At 34.3% G+C, this 22341-nt stretch overlaps 2 protein-coding genes and 1 non-coding gene across 3 annotated transcripts; all 3 read left to right on the forward strand.

Moving 5' to 3' along the window:
- Positions 1 to 6003: 6003 nt before the first annotated feature.
- TRNAM-CAU lies at positions 6004 to 6075 on the forward strand. The gene has a single exon. It is a non-coding gene; the product is annotated as a tRNA-Met (tRNA).
- Positions 6076 to 7578: 1503 nt separating this feature from the next.
- On the forward strand, positions 7579 to 13214 carry LOC109181445. Its single transcript, XM_019331214.1, has 10 exons — positions 7579 to 7894; positions 8434 to 8521; positions 8591 to 8704; positions 8962 to 9044; positions 9201 to 9315; positions 9594 to 9685; positions 9839 to 9904; positions 10867 to 10960; positions 11387 to 11555; positions 13187 to 13214. The coding sequence occupies exons 1-9, from the start codon at positions 7635 to 7637 to the stop codon at positions 11495 to 11497; spliced, it is 1023 nt and encodes a 340-aa protein (XP_019186759.1). The 5' UTR covers positions 7579 to 7634; the 3' UTR covers positions 11498 to 11555; positions 13187 to 13214.
- A 1382-nt stretch (positions 13215 to 14596) lies between these two features.
- On the forward strand, positions 14597 to 20144 carry LOC109181441 (lisH domain-containing protein C1711.05-like). The gene is made up of 8 exons (XM_019331205.1): positions 14597 to 14679; positions 15478 to 15737; positions 16416 to 16480; positions 17414 to 17454; positions 17625 to 18427; positions 19081 to 19170; positions 19261 to 19322; positions 19831 to 20144. The coding sequence occupies exons 2-8, from the start codon at positions 15507 to 15509 to the stop codon at positions 19934 to 19936; spliced, it is 1398 nt and encodes a 465-aa protein (XP_019186750.1). The 5' UTR covers positions 14597 to 14679; positions 15478 to 15506; the 3' UTR covers positions 19937 to 20144.
- Positions 20145 to 22341: the final 2197 nt, after the last annotated feature.

A 22341-nucleotide genomic window follows, 5' to 3' on the forward strand; every position in this document is an offset into this window, starting at 1 on the left:
TTTTTCTTAATTTCGTTTCAGACAACTTTGGTGACCTAATGTAATCATAGACTTTTGTGTTTTTGCTCAATTTAGTCATACGTTTGTTATTCCGTCTATTTGATGTTAAATAGAGGGACAATTTAGTAATTTTAATATCGACATCTCTTACTCATAGACTTGCGAAGTGCGAAATTCCTTTTTTGTTTACGAATTACTCCCAAGTCTGTGAATATAAAATTTGATTCGCAGTTGTATGAGTAATTCTGAGAGTAATCCGTAAAAGAAAAAAAGGTTTGACACTTCGCAGGGCTGAGAGTAGGCAAATTATGCTCTGGACCCGTGTCCACATTGAATTGTGGACACGGGCCCAAAACGACGTCGTTTTTAAAAAAAAACGCGTCATTTAGTTAAAAAAAAAAAATTTGCGCGTGTTTTGCCGTTAACGGCGTTATTTTTTTTTTTTTTATTATGAATGTACAGTTATGCCGTTATGAATGTACAGTTATGCCGTTATGAATGTACAGTTATGCAATTATGAAATTATGAACACAGAGCTCTAACATTATGAACTTACAATTATGAACATATATAGTGATAAAATTATGACCATGGAGCTTTAAAATTGTGAATATAGAGCTTCGAAGATTATGAATGTACAATTATAGAGTTATGAATCTACAGTTATGGAGTTATGAATCTACAGTTATGAGATTATGAATCTACAGTTATGGAATTATGAATGTACAGTTATTGATCGAATTATGAACAAAGAGCTCTAACATTATGAACTTACAATTATGAACATATAGTGATAAAATTATGAACATAGAGCTCTAAAATTGTGAACATAGAGCTTCGAAAATTATGAATGTACAATTATGGAGTTATGAATGTACAGTTATGAAGTTATGAATGTACAGTTATAGAGTTATGAATGTACAGTTATAGAGTTATGAACGTACAGTTATGGAGTTATGAATGTATAGTTATTAACATATAGTAATAAAATTATGAACATATACTTCTATAACAAAGTGATCTGAAAAAAAAAAAAAAAAAAAAAAAAAAAAAGGAGATAACAGTGCCTAACGGCACTGTTACCCGTGTCCAGAAGCATGCTGGACACGGGTCCAAGGCATAACGATTGCTGAGAGTAAAGATAGGCCAATATTGAGATTACTGAATTATACATTTATTTAACACCAATTTGATGAAATAACAAATTGATGACTAAATTAAGCAAAAACACAAAAGTCTGGAACTACATTAGGTCGCCAAAATCGTTTAGTACGAAACTGAAAAAATCACTATAGTCGATGACATTTTAAGTATTAACTCCAAGATTATGTGGTCTAATGGTACCCGGGTTGGACTTCCATTTGGAAGGTTGTGAGTTTGAGCCTCAGTGGAGGCGTTATTGGTTCTTTGTGTTTCAGTAGGTTGAGAAAGTATATGAACAGATACTACAATGTAATAGAGCCAGTAACATTCAAAAAAAAAAAATAGTATTAACTCTTTTTTGCACCCTACTATAGGTTTTGATACTTAGTATATATCATGTTTGTTTGACTACTTTTTTTTTTATTCTTTTTAGATTCAGATTCTTTAGTAATTACAAAATGGATTACCCTTTTATTCATTTACTTTTGAAGAATGGAATAAAAAATAAGTTATTACTATTTCGATTCTAATATTTGAATCAACCATACCTTTTATTTTTACCTCATAACATTAGCTTGCAACTTGAGTGAAGGGAAAGAAGATGATAAAATTCAAGTGGGGACATTAAGATGATTAGGAGTGTAATTGAGTCAAAGTAAGTCTAAATAATTAAAATTTGAAGCTCGATTCGATTAGAAAAAATAAAGTTTGAATTTGGTTAGATTCTAATTTTTAAAACTCAAACTTAACTTCATTCAACCTCAAATTTTTTTACAGAAATTATAATAACGACTATTTCACAATAAAATATTATAACAAAACTCATATTACATCTTGATTATGATTATTTGAAAACTTATTATTAAGGAAAAAAAAAAAAAAACTAAGAATCAATTTTAGCTGTGCATTTTGCTAAATCTAACATTTCTAGAGCAAGGAATTGAAGAAAATAAACCACGATGATATTTTAGTAAATTTCTCTAATTTTAAAAGTTCACATTCAAATATTATACACTACACTTTGCAATACTATTTTTATGCATATGTAAAACTCGACACACACGCTCGACCTATTAATTGAGCAAACCGACCCGAACCGTGTCCAAACTCATTAAATCGACTCAAATCGGATAGATAGTCGGTTGTGTTAATTTAGGCAGGGAGGATATTTTTATAATTGACCCGCCCAAATATCTAAACTTATGTAGGGTTAGGGTTTAGAGATGCTTCTAAACAACGTCGTTTTGCTTTTATATATCTATTTTCCTCATGTGCATTTTGTGCAATCTTCTAGTCTCTTATTCTCTTCTCTTAGTTCTATATTCTCTCATTCTTTGAGTTGTCTAGTTCTCTATGACTCCCTAAGACTCCCGAGCGTCTGAGTTATCTCTCGACGACTCAACCCACTCGTTCTCTCCTCTCCGGGTTATCTGTTCTCTCACAATCTCACTCTTTGAGACGCTCAACTCCGGTGGTCTATTCTTGGAGTGGTGATTCGGTTGTACTGGTGGAGTGGTGGAAGCCCTAGCCCCTATCGAGTGTGCAGTGGTGGTGACTGGTGTTTGTAGAAGTCATGCATTGTTCTCCAAGGAATATTTGGGAGAAACGAACTAAATCGCAAACCCTAGTGTTACATTTTTCATTTATTCATTTTATTGTGATATATGTCATATATAGTGTGAAATATTATTCGTGATATATATGGATATATGATTTATTTTGGTGGAAGTCGTGTGATTTATTGTGATATATCATTATACATTTATATTAATATATTGTGTATCCATATCTCCTAATTTTGGGAAATATGTGACTTTGTATATTAGCATCATTGTCTGATAATTTGAAGGTCTGATTATGAATTTATCATTTATGTTTATGTATGGATTGAGGAATCTTAAAGAATCTAATATTGTGATTTGTGTGGTTTATCTTTACGGATATATGGCTTTATGGCCATATGAAATGTTGATCACAAAATGATGAAAATATAATATGAATTTGTGATCTCAACGATTAAAATGCATGAATATATTGTGTGAAAGTTTATATGTTGTTATTGTTGGATACCATGACTATATGAAATGTTGATTACCAAAAAAAAAAAAAAAAAAAAAACTTCTGATTTTGTGATTCTGTGCTTAATATGCATGAATATATTTTGCGGAAGCTTATATGTTGTTATTATTGGAATAATATGACCATATGAAATGTTGATCACAAAAAATGATGAAAATATATTCTGGTTTCGTGATTCTATGCTTAGAATGCAAGAATATATTATGTGGAAGCTTACATGTTGTTATTGTTGGATAATATAGACATATGAAATGTTCATCACAAAAAAAAAAAAATGATGAAAATACCTTCTAATTTTGTGATTTTGTACTTATAATGCAAAAATATATTATATCGAAGTTTATATGTTGTTATTATTGTATAAAATAATAATACATTAATATGGCCATTTCAAATGGTAATCTGGTATATCACTCTCCCTTACTCATTTATTTCTTAGTTCTTTTCTGTTGGTAATGATGATGCTTCTACCTTTGTCTGAATCAAAGGATTTTGAGTTGGTATGTTGCTCATGAATTATGGGTTTTGTTCCAAAACGTACTCAAGTAGTAATGTGCCCCAATCTTATCTTGATGTAAAAGAATAAAAAATAAAAAATAAAAAATAACAATCTGAGCAATTTTTATTTTTATTTTTTTCTCAGCACACCTATAACTCCTAACACCATATATTTAACAAGTGTTATTTCACCCATTTGCACCTCTACCTTGTATGGGCCCTTTCTAGCTAGTTTCTACGAGTAGGGGAGTTTTTTGAATGGGATCCAAAAATGTGACAAACTGTGTGGGGATATAAACTAATAAACAGAAAATTTACTTCCACTTGTGTCTAAATTTGATTGGAGGATGAAACAAAGAAATGAATAAACATCATGGCCCCTTATAAAATTGAGCAATTAAAGTATGCCAAATCATAAGGAGTACAAAATGGGAGTATGAACAGATTTTTCCTAATAAACATAGGAAAACCAACATTCATGGGGTGTTTGGTTGGATGGAGTTGTAATTCTTTTCCTACTTTATTCCATTATATTGCAAAACAAATTACAGTGTTTTGTTGGAGGGAATTGCAATTTAATGCTTTTGGGAAATGAAAATATGGATGAAATGACAAAAATATCCTTAATGATTGTTATTTTTCCTATTACACAAGGATATTTTTTTTTTATATCAATTTTTTTTCTTCTTATTTCCAATAATTCTGTTCTTCTTACCAAATAATGTAATTTGAATTCCTACATTATTCCTACCTTATTCTTTTCGCACCAAATTACAATTATTTTCCTTCTTCCAACCAAACACCCTGTCAGGGATGTGTGTTGACTTTCTCTACATGCGTTCCAAAGTGCTTTTTCATCTTTATATATCTTTTGTTCTTTTGTACATCATATAGCTAGAATACGGTAAATATACATATACAGTGGCAATACTTCTAACCATATATATAAACTCTTAGACAAATAATTCGACTTTGAAATTTGAAATCAATCAAAATCAGCGTTGTTATAATACATAATTAAAATACAGAATTAAGTTTTCGTGCGGTTGAGTATCTCCCGTGCGGTTGTGCGGTGATTAAGATGCGTAAGTTTTGTAATTAAGATACGTAAATCTTGTGCTTAAGGTACGTAAGTTTTATGTTTCAAGTGCGTGTGTGTACTTAATGGGAGTAGTTGTTGAAACTTAAGGTGCGTGAGTTTTGTGCTTAAGGTACGTGAGTTTGTGCTTAAAGTACGTGATTTGTGTTCTTAAGATGTTTTGTTTGTGTGATTAATGTACGTGTGTTGTGTACTTAAAGTGCGACAATTTAATGCTTAAGGTACGTACGTTCTTTCGCACAACCACACAGGAACTCCTCCCCGCACCTAATCCCTTCCCTTAAAATACATACCAACGCAATTCATGTTAGGCAATATATGCTTCAATTTTGAATAACAGTGAATGGACAATTATAACTATCTTGATGATGGCTATGACTGATTATATATTATGGAAAATATTACTCTTACTTTCAAATTTTACCCTCAACTTTTACATTATCTCACAAAATTTTGATGTTAACATTTTTATTAGGATCCACAAGATAAAGACAATTAATCATCAATTGACACATCAGAGAATAAAAATGAAAGAGTAGAAAACTAAAAATAGGGAGTACATATAGGAGAAATGGATTATTATTATAAAAGACGGCTATTAAAAAAGATTTTTTAATAAATTGTATACTTAAGATTTGCTTAAGCATCTGATAGTCACATGAAATCATGTTAATAGTAATCAAATTGATTACCTATTATTTGAATTTAATTACACTTTTTTTGTCACTTTTGGAAATTTTAATGAAAATTTTAAATTAGAGTTCAATTGCACTATTTACTAGACTTGAGATTGAGATTTATTTTAATTATTTTTTTCCCAAAACAAATTATACCATAATAATATATAAATACGTATTGCATAGTTGACTGGAAAGTTAGACGGCAGGACCAAATGTAATACAAATTACATAATTATAAATCTATTTAGAAAATTTTAATAGTCAATGACCAAATATAATTCATGTATAATAGTTAAGGAACCAAAAGTAAAATTTTCTCCTTTAATTATTACACTTTTTTTTATTTCTAATTTCTCTTATCCGCTGATTTTCAAATAAGGACTAAGTCATTAACTTGCCATGAATCATAAGTTCATAACTAATCCTGCTACAATTAGGGACAAAATACATTTTGGGAGTATCCTCTTATAATCATAAAGAACGAAACAGCTTCTAATCTCAACAATCAGAGTGGCGCAGCGGAAGCGTGGTGGGCCCATAACCCACAGGTCCCAGGATCGAAACCTGGCTCTGATATTGGGTAGCTTCCAACCACTTTTGCCAAGTTCTCTGGTTTTTACCTTTTCCTTTTAGATTGGCCTTTGTGCTCAAATCAAGTTCTCTGGTTTTTATCTTTACCTTTTTGAGGCAAAGGAGGTAGAAGAATCAAATCAGTAGTGGCATAGAATATATATAGTGTTTGAGTAGAGAAGGAGACAAAAGTGAAAGAGACCAAGAAGACAGAACTTAATATGCTTTATTATACTGAGTTGTGCCAAAACAATTACTGTAAATTGTTTCTATGTTAGTGAGTCCCTTTTTACTACATTGATGATGATGATTACATGCCTTTTACTATATATACAAATGAAACTGACAATTAATTAGCTTAAATGACCAATAATGCCCAATTCATCCTCAATCTTTTCGAAGAGTCTCAAGAACCTTGCTATCTTCCTTCTCTGCCAAAACTTGTATGAAGCTACCACACCAAGAACCAAAACCACCCAGACCAAAGTAGTGTAGTTGTTGGATGGTGAGGCCAGGGGAGTTCTTTAATCCCAACTTTCTTTAAATGCTCGCAATACTTAAGATTTTCAACCGACCAGATGGGTGGTTCTCTTTTAAATTTTTACATCCTAAAGTATAATCTCTTCAAAATTTGAGGATTCTAACAAAGAGTTGAAAGCCGGAAGATCCAAATCTGTAATATAATATTCTTCATGTCCTGTAAGAGAGAGGATTATGAATAAATCAAAATTATATATATTGGGAGTTTTTAGATGAAGAGAAAAAATGACTCTAACACAAAGTATTATATATATCCGCCGCCCAACTCTAGTAAATATGAAAAATATTTTTATTTGCTGCAACCCCAAAGATTGAGAGATGAAACTTGATGTTTTTGCATTTGCTTAAATTCAATACAACCAGCCAGATTTCTAAGATTTTCAATTGCTGAGCAGTATTTGGGACAAGATTTTCAATTGATGGATGAATCACTTTTAATTCTTCACATCTGGAAAGGTTAAAGGGTCTTCAAATTTGGTATTGTAGTAAAATTTGGGGTTTCTGACAAGGACCAAGAATTTCTTTAAGATACAAATATATCCTAAATATACACTTTCAAATATTAGAATTGTTTATAATTTCAATCTTTAATGTTATTATAATATTTGTTGTTATAATTTATATTTTTTGAAAGTTACTGGCTCTATTACATTGTAGTATCTGTTTATATACTTTCTCAACCTACTGAAACACAAAGAACCAATAACGCCTCTACTGAGGCTCGAACTCATAATCTTCCAAATGGAAGTCCAACCCGGGTACCATTGGACCACATAGTCCTGGTTGTTATAATTTATATAATTGTATATAAATCTAAATATTTTTAAAATATTATAACAAATATTTTATGCAACGCACATGTGTAAATACTAATTTATGAACTAAAAGTCTAAAATCATTATTTTTCAATAAATAAATAAATAAAAATGCAAGTGACGTTATCCAATGGAAACATATAAGAAAGCAGAAAATGCAAAATTTATTTTTGTGGTGCTCCATAACTGCTACTGTACTCTGTTCCTTCCATGGCCGCTTGTTCATATTCAACCCTCTCATGGTGCTCCGCATCTATTCCCAAATCATCCTCCACCTCTCCACCATCTTTGTCTCTATATCCCGTGAACGTTCGCGGGCTTACGGGAATTTCACTGTCCAGTAGTACAAGGCTCCAGGCCAAGTTTGAGAAGTTCCAAGGCCAAGAGAATCTTGAGCAGGACTTCACAGAGCCATCTTCTTTAGACTCACAATCACAGCCTAGCCCAGAAGAAGAAGAAGATGATGACAGGTGAATTTTCAAGGTTTATTTTTTTGTTTTACTTTACTTTTTAGCCCGTTTGGTAAAGCTTATATGACCATGAATAATTCCAAGTTACTTCTAAACTGTTAGTTTAAATAAGTTTAAAAGCATTGTATGATATAATATGAATGTTTTAAGCTTTACTAAGCATACATTATAACAGGCCGTTTGGTAAAAACTAGGGAATTAGGGGAAAATGAATTGTAATTTCGTGTGGATGGGAATAAATTAGGGATTCAAATTTCATTGTTTGGTAGGCAGGAATAGAATTACTGGGAAAATTTCAATTATAGTGTTTGGTATATATGCAAATAAGGGAATAAGCGAATTGAAAGGGAATAAGAATAAAGACCAAAATGTAGTTCAAACTCAACATAAAGTTCAAACTTAACAATATACTCAACCTTTGAGATTTCCTCTTCACCTTTATTATGTTTTGCAGTTTGTCTAAAGGTATCTCAGCTTCATAAGAATATTATTACTATCAAATTTTAGCAATGTGTAATTATATGTTTTTATATCTGTAGTTGCTTACCTAATGATTTGGAGGGGGCAGTTCGGCAGTCAGGCCAAGCTGGTGCGACTTTTGTGTCTTCTGGGGGAATGAGAGCCATAGTACGTTCAAGTTGTGAGTCTAATAAAGCTTATATAGCCAAGTTCTAACCATACTTTTTTCTTCCTCAGGTTGAGCTTCTAATACCTCAGTTGCAATTTCTTGATGACGAGGGTGCACAAGCCGAGCTTTGGGAACTATCAAGGATATTTTTGAATACATTAATCGAAGAAACAGGATGCCAGGTTACACATTATATTTTTCAAATAATAGTATCAGAAGCTAAACTTAACGGTACAAAATTCTTGATGAATGATATAAATTGTTCAACTAAACAATATGTCAGAAAGCAGATGTCACATAACTCTTCCTAATACCTAGTGCACAACTCAATCCATTTTAAGCCTTTTTTCTCATTTTCAATTGCCACTAGATAAGTTTAGGTTTAAGGGTTAGTTGTGTTAAGTTTTTAATCGCTAAGATCTGAATCTTCTGTTGTTAGAGAGTTAAAGCTATATTTCCGGATGCTGGTGCAGCTGCACTTTTGAAATATCAATGGAAAGATGCTGCTTTTGGTTTCTCGAGGTAACTTAATCGTACATTTTGAGTTATTTTGGTATCTTCTATGGCTATACATCTTGGTATGTTAGTTGTATCTTCTCGACTTTGGTATATGCGTTTTTTTAATTGTAATTATATACCATTTCTGCTTGTTATTGGCATATATTTTGATTGCTCTAGTCTTGGTGACCGGAAGCCAGTGGACAATGAAGATGAAATTGTTGTCATGGTCGTTCCTGATTATCAGATGCTGGAATACGTAGAAAGAATTGCCTCTAATCTCTCTGATGATCCGGTACATATTCGCCTTTTCTCTCTTTTTCTTGCTTTATTTTTACTACATTATATTTATTGGAGTATTGGACAGTTGAAGATTTACATTGCCACTTTTACTGTCAGCAACTTATCACCTGAAATCATTGTATAGTTGAGAGTTTCGTGGTTTATTTTTAAAAAATTCAATCACCAGTGAGCCAGTCTTAATGAAAAATATGTAAATGGTTTGTCGTTTCTGTATTCTGAAGTGACCATTCATTCATTATCGTTCTTAAAAATTTATGGTTGCTTTGTTAGCCTAGGCCTCTAATCATGTGGAATCCACGCCTTGTTAGTGAAGATGTCGGTGTTGGGATCAATGTGCGCAGATTAAGGCGCAACTTCTTAAGGTAACTTTTGAATAGCTTGACGGGAACATACAGTTTTAACGCACCACAGAACATACAGTATATATATATATACACTTCTTATCATATTGTACACATTATATTAGTAACTATATATCTTACTATTAACAACTGTCAAAATTGATAATAATGCAGCACTTTCTCAGTGGTTTACTCAATGAGACCTTTTCCATCAGGTGCTGTTTTTAGATGTTATCCCGGGTAAGGACTAAAACTATCTATCTTATTACAACAGGTTAGGTTTGCAAATTAATTGGCCCCTCTCCTGCGCTTTTGCTGAGTTCCACTTAACTAAATTTGCCAACTTATGGTTTCATTATCTGCGGGCATTGCATGGTTGTGCCTTGACATTATCTATTCAATTCCTTGATGTTGGGCGGAGGCCAGTAACAGGCCAAGTCTAGCAATTGGTGGCTAGGGGATTGTTGAGCAGAGGTCGATAAAGAGTCAAATCTAACACCTTGCCTCTCGAAAATGTGATGGCAGTCTGTCTTTAAGGAAATAAAGTTGCGCCTTCGCTACTAGCTATAGCTTTTGGTGTAGTGGTAAGCGCTTAATCCTAACAAGTGGTATGGACTGGCAAGTGCTGGAATGGGGAATTACTAGGCGGAGGCCGATAACGGGCCAAGTATAGCAATTGGTGGCTAAGGGATTGTTGGGCGGAGGCCGGTAAAGAGCCTAGTCTAGCACCTTGCCTCTCGAAAATGTGATGGCGGTCTGTCTATAAGAAAATAAAGTTGCACCTTCGCTACTAGCTATAGCTTTGGACATAGTGGTAAACGCTTGATCCTAACAAGTGGTATGGACTAGCACTGGGATGGGGAATTGTTGGGCGGAGGCCGGTAACGGGCCAAGCCCAGCAATTGGTGGCTAGAGGGTTGTTGGGCAGAGTCCGGTAAAGAGTCAAGTCCAACACCTTGCCTATCAAAAATGTGATGACAGTCTGTCTTTAAAGAAATAAAGTTGTGCATTCGCTACTAGCTGTAGCTTTGGGCGTAATGATAAAGGCTTGATCCTAACACTTAGATCTCTTTATTTGTATTATTGCCATAACCACCTATGTATGGTTTCTGTATGCATTAGAAGTGTTTATAATTAGTTTGAGAATGATGGGTATTTATTAATGAGGAGGCTTATTGTCACTCTCCCTCGCTCCCAACCAGATTGTGGAAGGTGTTCTATGATAATAAGGATCGGCTTGGCCGTTATCTCCTAGCCAAGGAGCAGATTAGCCGCCCCACTGCAGAAGAACTGGAGGTTAGTTGCTCTGATCCTTCACTTCTTTTGTGTAATTTGTACGATCTTGATCAAAGTTTGATGATACACGAACCACGTTATCGAGTATGGAGCGTACATGGGTTGCTCAATTGGTCACAGAAGTGAAATTTGTCACAAAAGACCAAGGATCGAGTCTCACCAGCAATAGTAGTGTAGGAACAACCTCTCAAAATGAGGAGGGCTCCATGTGCCCAATGAGCAAAAGTCTAGCCTATGTTGATCAGTTAAGTCACCATAATTTACCCCTCCACAATCCTGTCGAATCGGGGTACGGGAGCGTCTGAGATGAGTGATTTTACCTTTTGTCGCAAGTATCAAATGCATGCTCTATATGAACTTTTAATGCTCCATTGCATAGTATATCTGAGGAGTTTATGGCTTTTTGATTTGTTTTCTTGGGGGCAGATAATATTTGGAGAAGTAGATGAGAAGCAAGAGAAGGGAGCATCTCTGTTTGACCAAGCAGCTGGAATCTTCTCTTCCATCAATCGTTTCATGAAAGTAATTTCAAGATAATTAGTTGTTTCATCAAATCCTATTTCTTCTCTCTCTATATACAAGAGAGGCATACCTTTCAGGGCGTTTGGTTCACTGTAATTTCGTTTTAGTTGAAATGCAATTCAATGAATACCTCAATTACATTGTTTGGTGGGAGGGAATTGCAATTCCACATGAATTGAAATTCAATGAATTTGAGAAAGAAAAAACAAATGAAATGACACTACTACCCATAGTTGTTATTACTATTAGAGTTTTTACCCATTTTGATCCCTTGACAATGGCTCATTTTCAATTTTGCATTCCGACTTTTAATTGTACTCAATGTGGTCCCTTGACTTTTAAAAATTACTCCAATTTGGTTATCCGTTACCTTTTTCATCCATTAGGCGTTAAGTTGGGGGTATTTTAGTCCATTCATCTGCTTGACCCTAAGGAAATGGGTAATCATGTCTCGGTTTCGCCGGCGATCATCTCCTACTAGGTAGTGGAAGGCTCCCCGTTGATTGCTCTGCCGGCGGTTTATGCCTCGGCGCAAGAACTCGCCGACTCCAAATCAGGGCACGAGAAATGCCATCCTTAATGGGCTCGAGGTGTTTAAGATGAATAATTATGTGGGGAGCCTGGGCGGAGAATTCGGCGTCGATGGCACGAGATTGTCGGAGGGTAATAACAACAACTGTCAAACGGTGGTGACTGTCGGATTCGTCATGATGTTCGGTTCGTTCGTGGGGTTGGGGGCGATGGCCGTCTATTGGCGAAAGCGGTCGCAAGACTGGCAGATGAGGAGTAGTTTCTCGTCGTGGTTGCTTCCCGTCCATGCCAGAGACGCAACTTTCACGAACCCCAACAACAAGATTCTGTTAGGATCGTGGCAGAACAACCTGTTCTTCTCATCAACATCCGAATTCAGAAGGTATTTCTCTTTCTTGGAATTGTAGGAGGCTACCAACAACTGGGAGACGACCAAAATCATCGGCATCAGGGGCTTCGGCAGTGTGTATTTGGGTTTGGTGGACGAGAGCTTACGGGACCATCTTTACGGTAAGAATTTCTCGTCGCTTTCATGGAAACAACGCCTGGAAATCTGCATCAGATCAGCCAGGGGACTGCATTACCTGCAGATATTGGACTGGCATTAAGGACATCTTGCTCGATGGTTGAAAACCTAATTAATTAATTAATGTTTTCTAGTGTGCAAATGGGGTTTTCAAGGATTTTGGAGTCGGCGAGTGCAAATGGGGCTGTTTAAGATGACATCTTGCTCGACGAAAACTTGGTTGCGAAAATGGCGGATTTTGGGTTCTCCAAAAAAACATCCTCCGGGCCGGAGAAGACGCAGGTGAGCACCTCCGTGAATAGATCAAAATACCCCCAACTTAACGCCTAATTGATGGAAAAGGTAACAGAGGACCAAATTTGGGTAATTTTTAAAAGTCAAGAGGCCACATTGAGTGCAATTAAAAGTCGGAATGCAAGATTGAGAATGAGCCATAGTAAGGGACTAAAATGGGTAAAAACTCTTACTATTATTATTACACAATGATATTTTAGTCTTTATACCACTTCTTTTCTTCTCCAACTCCAAAATTCTATTTCTCCCTACCAAACAACGTAATTTGAATTCATACTTTATTCTCACCTTATTCTTTTCCCACCGAATTACAATTCATTTTCCCTTTAATTCCTTCCTTCCAACTAAACACCAAAATTGAAATGATAATTGGAACAAAATACTTGATAAGTAATCCGAATGGGTTTAAGATGAAGAAATTTCTTAGTTTGGTAATAAATAAAAAGAGCAAATTACACTTTTGGTCCTGTGACTATTGGGGGTGTGTTAATTTGAGTACGTGACTTTTAAAACTAACAATTTAGTCCTTTAACTATCATTTTTTTAGCAGATTTGGTCCTCCAGGCCAAATTTCCGGTAGAATTTGGCCGGAAAGACGTTCGAATTTTTAAATCAAACGCTATTTTTTTATAATTAAAAAGACCGAATTACCCCCACTAATATTTGATTTAAAAATTCGAATGTCTTTCCAGCCAAATTCCACCGGCAATTTGGTCAGGAAGACCAAATCTGCTAAAAAAATGATAGTTAAAGGACTAAATTGTTAATTTTAAAAGTCACGTACCCAAATTAACACACCCCTAATAGTCACAGGACCAAAAGTGTAATTTGCTCTAAATAAAAATATAATAATACATTTGTATGTATGTATGTATGCTTTGATGCGGTGCCTGGCTCCCTTGCGGACAAATCACAACTATAAGATAAGTTTCAAATTAATGGTTGAAAATCAATGAAGATGAAAAATAATGTGATAATAATTTTGTAATTTTTGTATCATATATATTTTGATGGTGTATTAAATGTTAATGTGTGATGTACTTATGAGTGCTTTGTGGTGTACTTAGTATTGCACCACTCAATTGAGAGTGTTAAACTCGTTGACGGGTTCAATAGACCTGTTAGTCTAACAGTACTACTCAACGGGTCTATTGAACCCATAACGTTTTTTCCTTTTACTTATACACTTGCATCAATTATTTGCACTTTTAATACATGTTACTTGCACCAAAGTTTGAGTTATTTAAAAAATATCACTGCGTCTTTTTTTTTTTTTTTTGAAGTTTTTCTATATATATATATATATATATATATATATATATATTCACACTTACATATGCATATATACATTAAAGTTCCATATTGAATACATGGACAATTAGTGTTAAGTATCGGTCTATAAAATTATAAATACTAATAAAATATAATACATGACCAAACATACTCAAGAACATTACTTAAAAATATAATTTTTTAATGATCATCAATATTTGACATCTTATTATCAATTTTTAATATTCATTACTCTTTCAAAGTCTAAAAAAGAAATTCAAATAAAGATATAAGCGGTATAGCCATGAGATAATATTCATGAAACAAGGCATTTAAAAAGAATGATTAATTATTGTATTTATTTATTAAAAAATCTAAACGTAAAAGGAGAAAACAACCCGAATTACGCACCATAAGATTTGTGTAGGTTTAAATTCAAACCGGCCCGGGTTCAAATGTAAGCCAAACCCTAAACCCTAATTTCTAAAACCTGATGGAGAGCTGTTAATAGACGGTGCCGCCCTTCGCCCCTTGGCACATTCATCTTTCAGCAGTTTAGCGTCGACGCAGCCAGGTATGAGTTTATCATCAGTTCAATACCCATAATTATCAATCTCTTTTTGAAGATGTGAAGGATGCTCATCTTCGAAAGCATGAAAGTTGAAACTGTTTTTGCTTCGAGGTCTAACTCCTTATTTTGTGTCGTTTTCATAGCTTGGAGCTATACCAGTATACCACTGTACTAGTATTTTCTTTTTATCTTGACTCTGCAAAATCACATGAAAAAGCACAGTCATACTTGGTCATTAGGTGCTCTCTGCCTTTGGCATACCCGTTTCATAATCTTCCAGATAGTTGGATTTGCATTTTCATTGGTTGTCAAAGTGTAGCACTTTTGGTGTTAAACTGGGGATAGTTCAACGAAAACAGAGAGAGTTTGCTCATATAAATGTTGCAATCTTTAATAATGATCAATTAACTCCACGAGTAAATAGGTTGCTAATCTGCTATGGTGTGTGTGTATTGTGCTTTAGTTTTGGTCATAATAATGGTGTGAATAATATCACCAAAAATAAAAACACAAAAATCTACAAGTAATAAAACATTGACAAAGGCTGCCAATAATGGCAAAAGAAATGGCTCTTACTCAATTTTCATCAGCTTTTGATTTTGTGAATTACATTGCAACTTTGGGGTGGGGGAAAAATCTTAGCCTGACATAGCTAGGCAATCCACATTCTCTCTTGCCAGAATATATGACCACCAAAATGTAGTATAATGTTTGAGCTATCTAATGTCCATTCTCTTGATGTGATTTAACTAAAATTGGAAATTCAGTGATGCAATTTTCATGTGTTGTACACTGTTTTAGGACTTGTTGCTCGCAGCGAAAAGAGGTGTATGCCTGAGAGTGAAAAGACAAACCCTATACCCTACTCAGATTTAGGTTTGTTTGCCTTGAAACCTCGGCAGGTCCTTCTCGCATTGCAGCAAAAGCAGCAGAGCTCATCAATGGCAAACCAACTCACTGATGAACGCAAGTCTCTCCTTCTCCACTCTGTCCTCCAGTATCTCCACCGCAACGGCTTCTCCAAAACCCTCAAGCGCTTTCTTAAGGAAGCTGAGATTAAGGTTTTCTTCTCTTGATTTTCTTTGATTTTTTTTGGTAAGCATTTGTAGGTGTGCAAAATATTGAAATGACAATCCCGTGATTGGATGGATGTTAATTTAGCAATACCATCATTTCTCTGGGTTATAGAAAATTTTAAAGTAGAAAATTAACTATATTATTATACTTTATTTTGCAAGCATTGGGTGTTTGGTTCAAAGGGATGTTTTGAGGTAATGTAACATTCATGGGAATCTCACATAATCTAAGAATGTGGAGGGAATTTGATTCCCATGAATGTTACGAAAAATGAATTAAAAACAATACTTGGGAATCTCACATTCCCTACAGTGATTTCATATTCCCTTGAACCAAACAAGGTATTGTGATATTACAATATTCACATTCTTGAGGTTATGTGAGATAACCTGAATCAAATGTTACCAAGAGCAAGTACAAGGTAGACATTTTTCTTTTGGTGTACGGTGTACCCTTACTATGCCATTCTGATACTTTCTGATAAATATGGCTTTACCATGGATATATACTCATTAAACAAATAAGGTGTTTTTGTTCTTGACTTCTTGTACTTAATTCATTATTATTGTCTATAGGACACAGTATTCTTCTTGAGATTAATTTAGACCTTTCTTCTATTGGTTTATCCAGGCTTACATTCATAGATCCTGTTTCTTGTGCAGGGTGATAGTTGGAAGTCTAGTTCATTTGATTTGGAGAATATGTATTGCAAATATCTGGACACTTGGTAAGTTGGGAAGTGTGATTGAATTTAGTGATGATATTTCAATCTTCATCTAAGTGGCATAATCAACTACAATCAACACTTCTGAACTAACTTTTGACTGATGAAACTAACCACAACTTTCCTTCGATAGTTGTAAGTTATGCATGGTTTGTTAAAATGTTAAATTAGCATGCTTGGAGGATGATGTTTGTAGTGGTAATGCAAATTGAAGGTGACCCAATTTCATAGAATTTCAAGGTCCTATAAAATGCTGCTTTTCAAGATTATAAAGTTAGAAAAACAAGAATAAGAAGAATGGCTATTACATTATTATATATCATAGGAATAAGGATTAATGATGATTTTGGAATAAGTTCAGCTACAGAATTGATGCTTCTTGGTAAAGGAAGAGCCTCTGATTTGTTGCATACAGGTGATACAGTCTATAATGCAATCCCTGCACTTTAGAGTTGGAATCCAATGTTGATCATAAATCATTTCCTCCCAATTTTACTGTCCCCATTTCCAATAATGAAGTTTGTTACATTTTAATCTTATTCTATAATAATACCTATATGAGATTTGAAGGAGAGTCCATAGTACAAAGATTTGTTAGGACCCTGTTTCCATGATTTTTTAGTTCTCAATCATACATTAATCTGAACTGAAGCTCCAACTGATAATATGCTACAGCCCCCTTGTCAGAAACATGTAAGTATGTAACCCCCCTGAAAATATCTGTATCACTCATGAAAATTCAGTTGCCACTTTCAAGACACTCTGTATCACCAGATGGTCACACAATCACGTGGTTTTATTACTAATGGTTCTTTCTTAATGGTTTGTTACATTCACTCTACTTCAGATGATTAATTGATTTTTTTTATTATTTTTTTTTGGTTTTTAAAATTTCAGTTCCTACTCTCATGCTTGTTGGTCTTTTATGATATGCAGGAATGATGCCAAATCAAATTTGAAAGGTCAGAAAGAACAAGGTAAGCTGTACAAATTGAATTCTCTCCTTCTCTCTAATATTTCTCGACCTTTTTATTTATTTATTTATTTATAATCTCCCAATCTGAATTTAATTTTTTAAATTGCAACATGGTGTAATTTTGTTGGTGGATGTGGATCTATTTGCTCTTACATTGAAGTGTATGTGCAGAGCAACATGAAGATGGAGCACAAGAGAGTAAGGAAGTCAATAACCATACTGGTTCTGGAGATACTATTACTATGAAAAAGAAGAAGAAGAGTAACAAGGATAAGGAGAAAACCATGACTGAAATTGTTGATGGGCACGCTAAACCTGCTCCAAAGGCAGATGGGAGCTTAACAGATCAAAAGCTCAATGAATCAAATGTCAAATCTAAAAGTAATAAAGGTGAAAAGGTATCTGCTTCTCTCAACCCTGTCGATCTAAAATCAGAGGCGACAAAAGAGGCTGTTCTTGGTTCAGTATGCAACTTACAGGCAGAGAGCACTGAGAAGGTGAAAGACAAGAAAAAGAAGAAGAAAAGTGCATTAACATCTGAATCATACGAAGGCAATGAAAACCAATTAGCTCAGGTGTCTGGAGGAAAACAAGAGACCTCAGAATGTTTGGCATATCAAAGTAATGATAGTAAAAATGTTGATGAGGGCAATGCTAAAAAGGAAAAAAAGAAAAAAAGCAAGTCTAGCAAACAGGATACTGATTCTTGTGCACAGAACTCTGTTGAAGAAAAACCAGTGATAGAAAATAATCATGGAAGTTTTGACACTATAGAAAATGGAGATACTCATTTTAAGGACTCTAAGAAAAGAAAAAGAATGGCTTCTGATGAAAATGCAAACCAGCAAGTTGAAGGAGAAGATATTGAAGAATCTAAACGAAGAAAGACTGAAGCTGTGGAAGAAGCAAATAATGGATTGGAAAACTCTGCACTGGAGAAGTCCAGGCAGAAACAACGCAATGATTCATCTGAGGTAAGCTTCTTCCATTTAAGGCCTTGGGATTTTCAACAATTATATTTTGGTGCAAGCTTGGCATCAGCAAAAGCTGATTGGATTAATACCAAATGACTTGCATTTACGTAAATAAATAACTGGTTAAAGTAATGAAAAATATTTAAAGTATTATCAATGTATAGATGCTATGCATTAATAGTGATGTATAATCGGCCACATCATCCTTATTTTTTATTCATTGGTTATTATGAATTAGCCAACTTCACAATAGTTTTCACAATTAACTTTACTCGTTAACAATGCACACTCAATGTATGTCCTTAAATTTCTTTAATGTGATCAGTTGAGCATAAAAACAACAATGGTTTTCACATTCCAGTTAGCCAAAATAAGCAGATGGTTACCTAATTCCGATACATATACTCTGTCTATTACACTTAAGTTTCCTCCCCCTCAAAAAATTGTGGCAAGAATTCTAGTAAGGCACAGTATCAAATCTTATATCAGTTTTCATTTGCCATAGAAGTTGAAATGCCAACTGTATTGACACAGCTTTCTTTGGTTTTTATTTTATTATTCATACATGGGTTTGTTTTCATGTTTGTCTCTCTCTTGGTTGCTGACCTCAAAGATGAAATTTTCCTAAGAAACATGCTATTTGTTTACTGCAGCCCAGAACCGTAAATGCTTTCCAAAGGGTTAAAGTGGATGAAGTGGAATTTGTTGATGACAGGCTTCGGGATAATTCTTATTGGGCAAAGGTCTGAATATGTGGTTTGATTCCATGTATCTATTCTATATATAATGTGAACAGTAGCGTTAATAATTGAGTATTTATGATTCATTTGCAGGGTGGTGCAGATTCTGGCTATGGTGCCAAAGCACAGGAAGTCTTGGGACAGGTCAAAGGAAGGTACGTCAAATCAGTCTTACATGTCCATCAAATAAGGAAAAATTGTGTTAATCATATTTGCTTTCATTCTGGACTATATGAGAGTACTGCCTAATAGCTTTAAAAGGGTCACCTGTTGTGTATAACTCTTGTTACATGTTGGGTTTGGGAGGAAGATGTACACAACTGTATTTACGTTTTCACTGGTGGCTTCACAAGCTTTAGTCTGGGATATATTTGTTGGGTTAAGAAACCATAATGTGAATGATTGAATGAATGGTCTATCCATTCTAAGTATGTTAGGACAAAAGAAAGGAATCTAAAACTTTACAATAAAATAGGAGTCCCCGGTTCTTCTTGATTCTTCAAGGGCATTTTGAATCATCAATGAAGTAGACCTATTGTGAAATTGAGGCTATGACTGAAGATATTACGGGGAGTAATTCTGATGCAGCAAGCCTGACTAATTTTGTGTATTTGTTCTCTTTGTAATAGATTTCCAAGTTTTTGCTAACTTTGGTTGCTGCAGGGGCTTCCGGCATGAAAAGACCAAGAAGAAGAGGGGTTCTTACAGGGGAGGCCAAATTGATCTACAATCTCATTCAATTAAGTTCAACTATTCTGATGAGGACTGAAAGGATTACATCCTTGGTTTCAAGATCAAATTCCCTTCATGCTTTTGAAGCTTTTAAGCCTTTATTGTACTTTATTCAGTAGAAGAAAAGAGTGCTTTATTGGAGGGGTCCGGGGATTTTTGGGGGCAGTAGGTGATTTGGCAGGCATCAATGATTAAGAACTTTAGTCTTACAGCATTATTAATTAATGTATTAATTATTAAAATACAAACTTTTTTCTAAAACCATTAAAATACAAACTTGTGAACCAAAATTTGTTTTGATTTATGCATGTTTTGGTAATATATGAACATTATGGTATGACGTTTAAGTATCACTTTACAATTTTTTGTGGAACTGATGTGTGATCATATCACTTGATGGTAATATATGAACATTTTAGTTTCAAATAAGAGCATCCTTGGTAACACTTCTGAAAATAGTACTAGATAAATATTGGTTTTGTTTAGTTTAATTTAGGTGAAAAGGTACTTGAAAGTAGGCTTGAGCATCGGACGGATATGCAATGTCGGATTTCGGATTGGTCGGATCAGATTGTTGGACTTAAGTCGGATTTGAAAAAGGTCATTAATAATAGAAAATTTAAAACTGAAACAAGTAATAACTAATAAGTAAACAAAATATTACATGCAATAACTTTTTAATGCACAGTTTGCACTTTGCAGAGCTAAATAATTTAAGTAAACCAAAAATACAAACTTAATCTAAGTTTAAGTTACAAATTCCAAAACATCAAAAATTCGAATCTAGGCCTTTTCAACAATCATTCAAATCAGCAAATCAGCTTACATCAATCACCATTTCTACACTTCTTCCTGTTCATATGAAAACTTAACACAGTATTAGATTATTAGACATTTAGACAACATATGTAGTAAACAGCTAACTAAGTAACAATAGTAGGCTCAGATTGCAATTTTCCATTTCAAGTAAGGATAGTGGCAAATTGCTCAAATGTGTTATAATAACACATGAGCAACATAGCAACACTATACCATTTTTTCAGACAGTGGTGGAAGCATCATCATTGCCAAAAAAAATAAGTAATAAATAATAATGCCTCAATAGAGATCAATTCAGATTTCAGAGGGTGAGAGGAATACCAGAGATCCAGAATGGATGTAATGGGAGTAAGGGATACCAGTACTGATTACTAAATACTGAATACTGCTCAACTCTAAGTGGGGTAACATTTCTATAATATAATTATAGAAAGTTTCCAAGCCACTCAGACTGTTAAGTAGTTGCATCTTGTGGAGGCCAACAGCAAACAACAGTACAACACCAGTAAAGATAAATAATTAGTTAAACAAATAATAATTATGGAAAACATTACAGGAATAGATGGCAGCATTGATGGTACAGTAGTTGCAGCTCCAGTGGGTAACTCTGCAAAACAGTTAAGTAAATATGTAATTAGTTCTAGACTATCAAGTTACAAAAGTAAAAAAGAAACTATTTTTTAATGGATATTTTTACCTTTCTCCAATCTTTCAACCTCATCTAAATTTTCCTCAAGTGTGATTGGCTGATTATGTAACCTCAACCAATCTTGGGTACACAGTAGGGCTTCCACAATTTTAGGAGTCAAGGAACTCCTAAATGCATCAAGCACCCTCCCACTTGTACTAAATGCACTCTCAGATGCAACTGTGGAAATAGGAACTGCAAGTACATCTCTAGCCATTTTGGAGAGAATAGGAAATCTCTCACTATGATTCTTCCACCACTTTAGAACATCAAAACTCACAAATTCATCATCCTCAACCAGATTTTCACTCAAGTAAATTTGTAGCTCTGTCTGCTTACTGCTTCCACCACCACTCTCCAGTCTCTTTTTTTTTTTTTTTAAGTTCACTCTTCATCCTTGAGACAGGCCTACCAACTGTACAAGTAGTAGGCTGAGACTGGACAGGTTGGTTAGAGGATGAACTGTCAGAGTATGTAGCTGCATAGTCATTATACAATGCAACCATTGAATTTTGGACCTTGGCAAAACATTCTTTGCCTTTGACCTCTCCATACAACTGGACAAACTGGTGAGGCATGTACTCCTCCTTATCTCTAGGGTCCAGAATATTGGCAAAGAAAATGATATGGTTCATTTTTTCTGGATCTCCCCAGTACTTATCAAACTTCTCTTTCATTTTTGTCCACATTGCCTAATAAATGCAGAAACTCAGAAAGCATAAGCATTTAAAAACACAAACAAGTAATCAACTTACAAGATATACAGAATTACACAAATAAATTGCACAAGTTTTTTACCTTTTCAGTTCTCTCAGCTTTAGTGATATCTTCCAGCATGCAACTGAGATTAGAGATCTCAGAGAAGAATGTGTTAGAAGTGACATAAAGAGAACCAGATATTCTCACTGTCATTTCATAAAAAGTTTTCAAAAGCT

The sequence above is a fragment of the Ipomoea nil genome, unplaced genomic scaffold (assembly GCF_001879475.1).
Source record: "Ipomoea nil cultivar Tokyo-kokei standard unplaced genomic scaffold, Asagao_1.1 scaffold1043, whole genome shotgun sequence".
NCBI lineage: Eukaryota > Viridiplantae > Streptophyta > Magnoliopsida > Solanales > Convolvulaceae > Ipomoea > Ipomoea nil.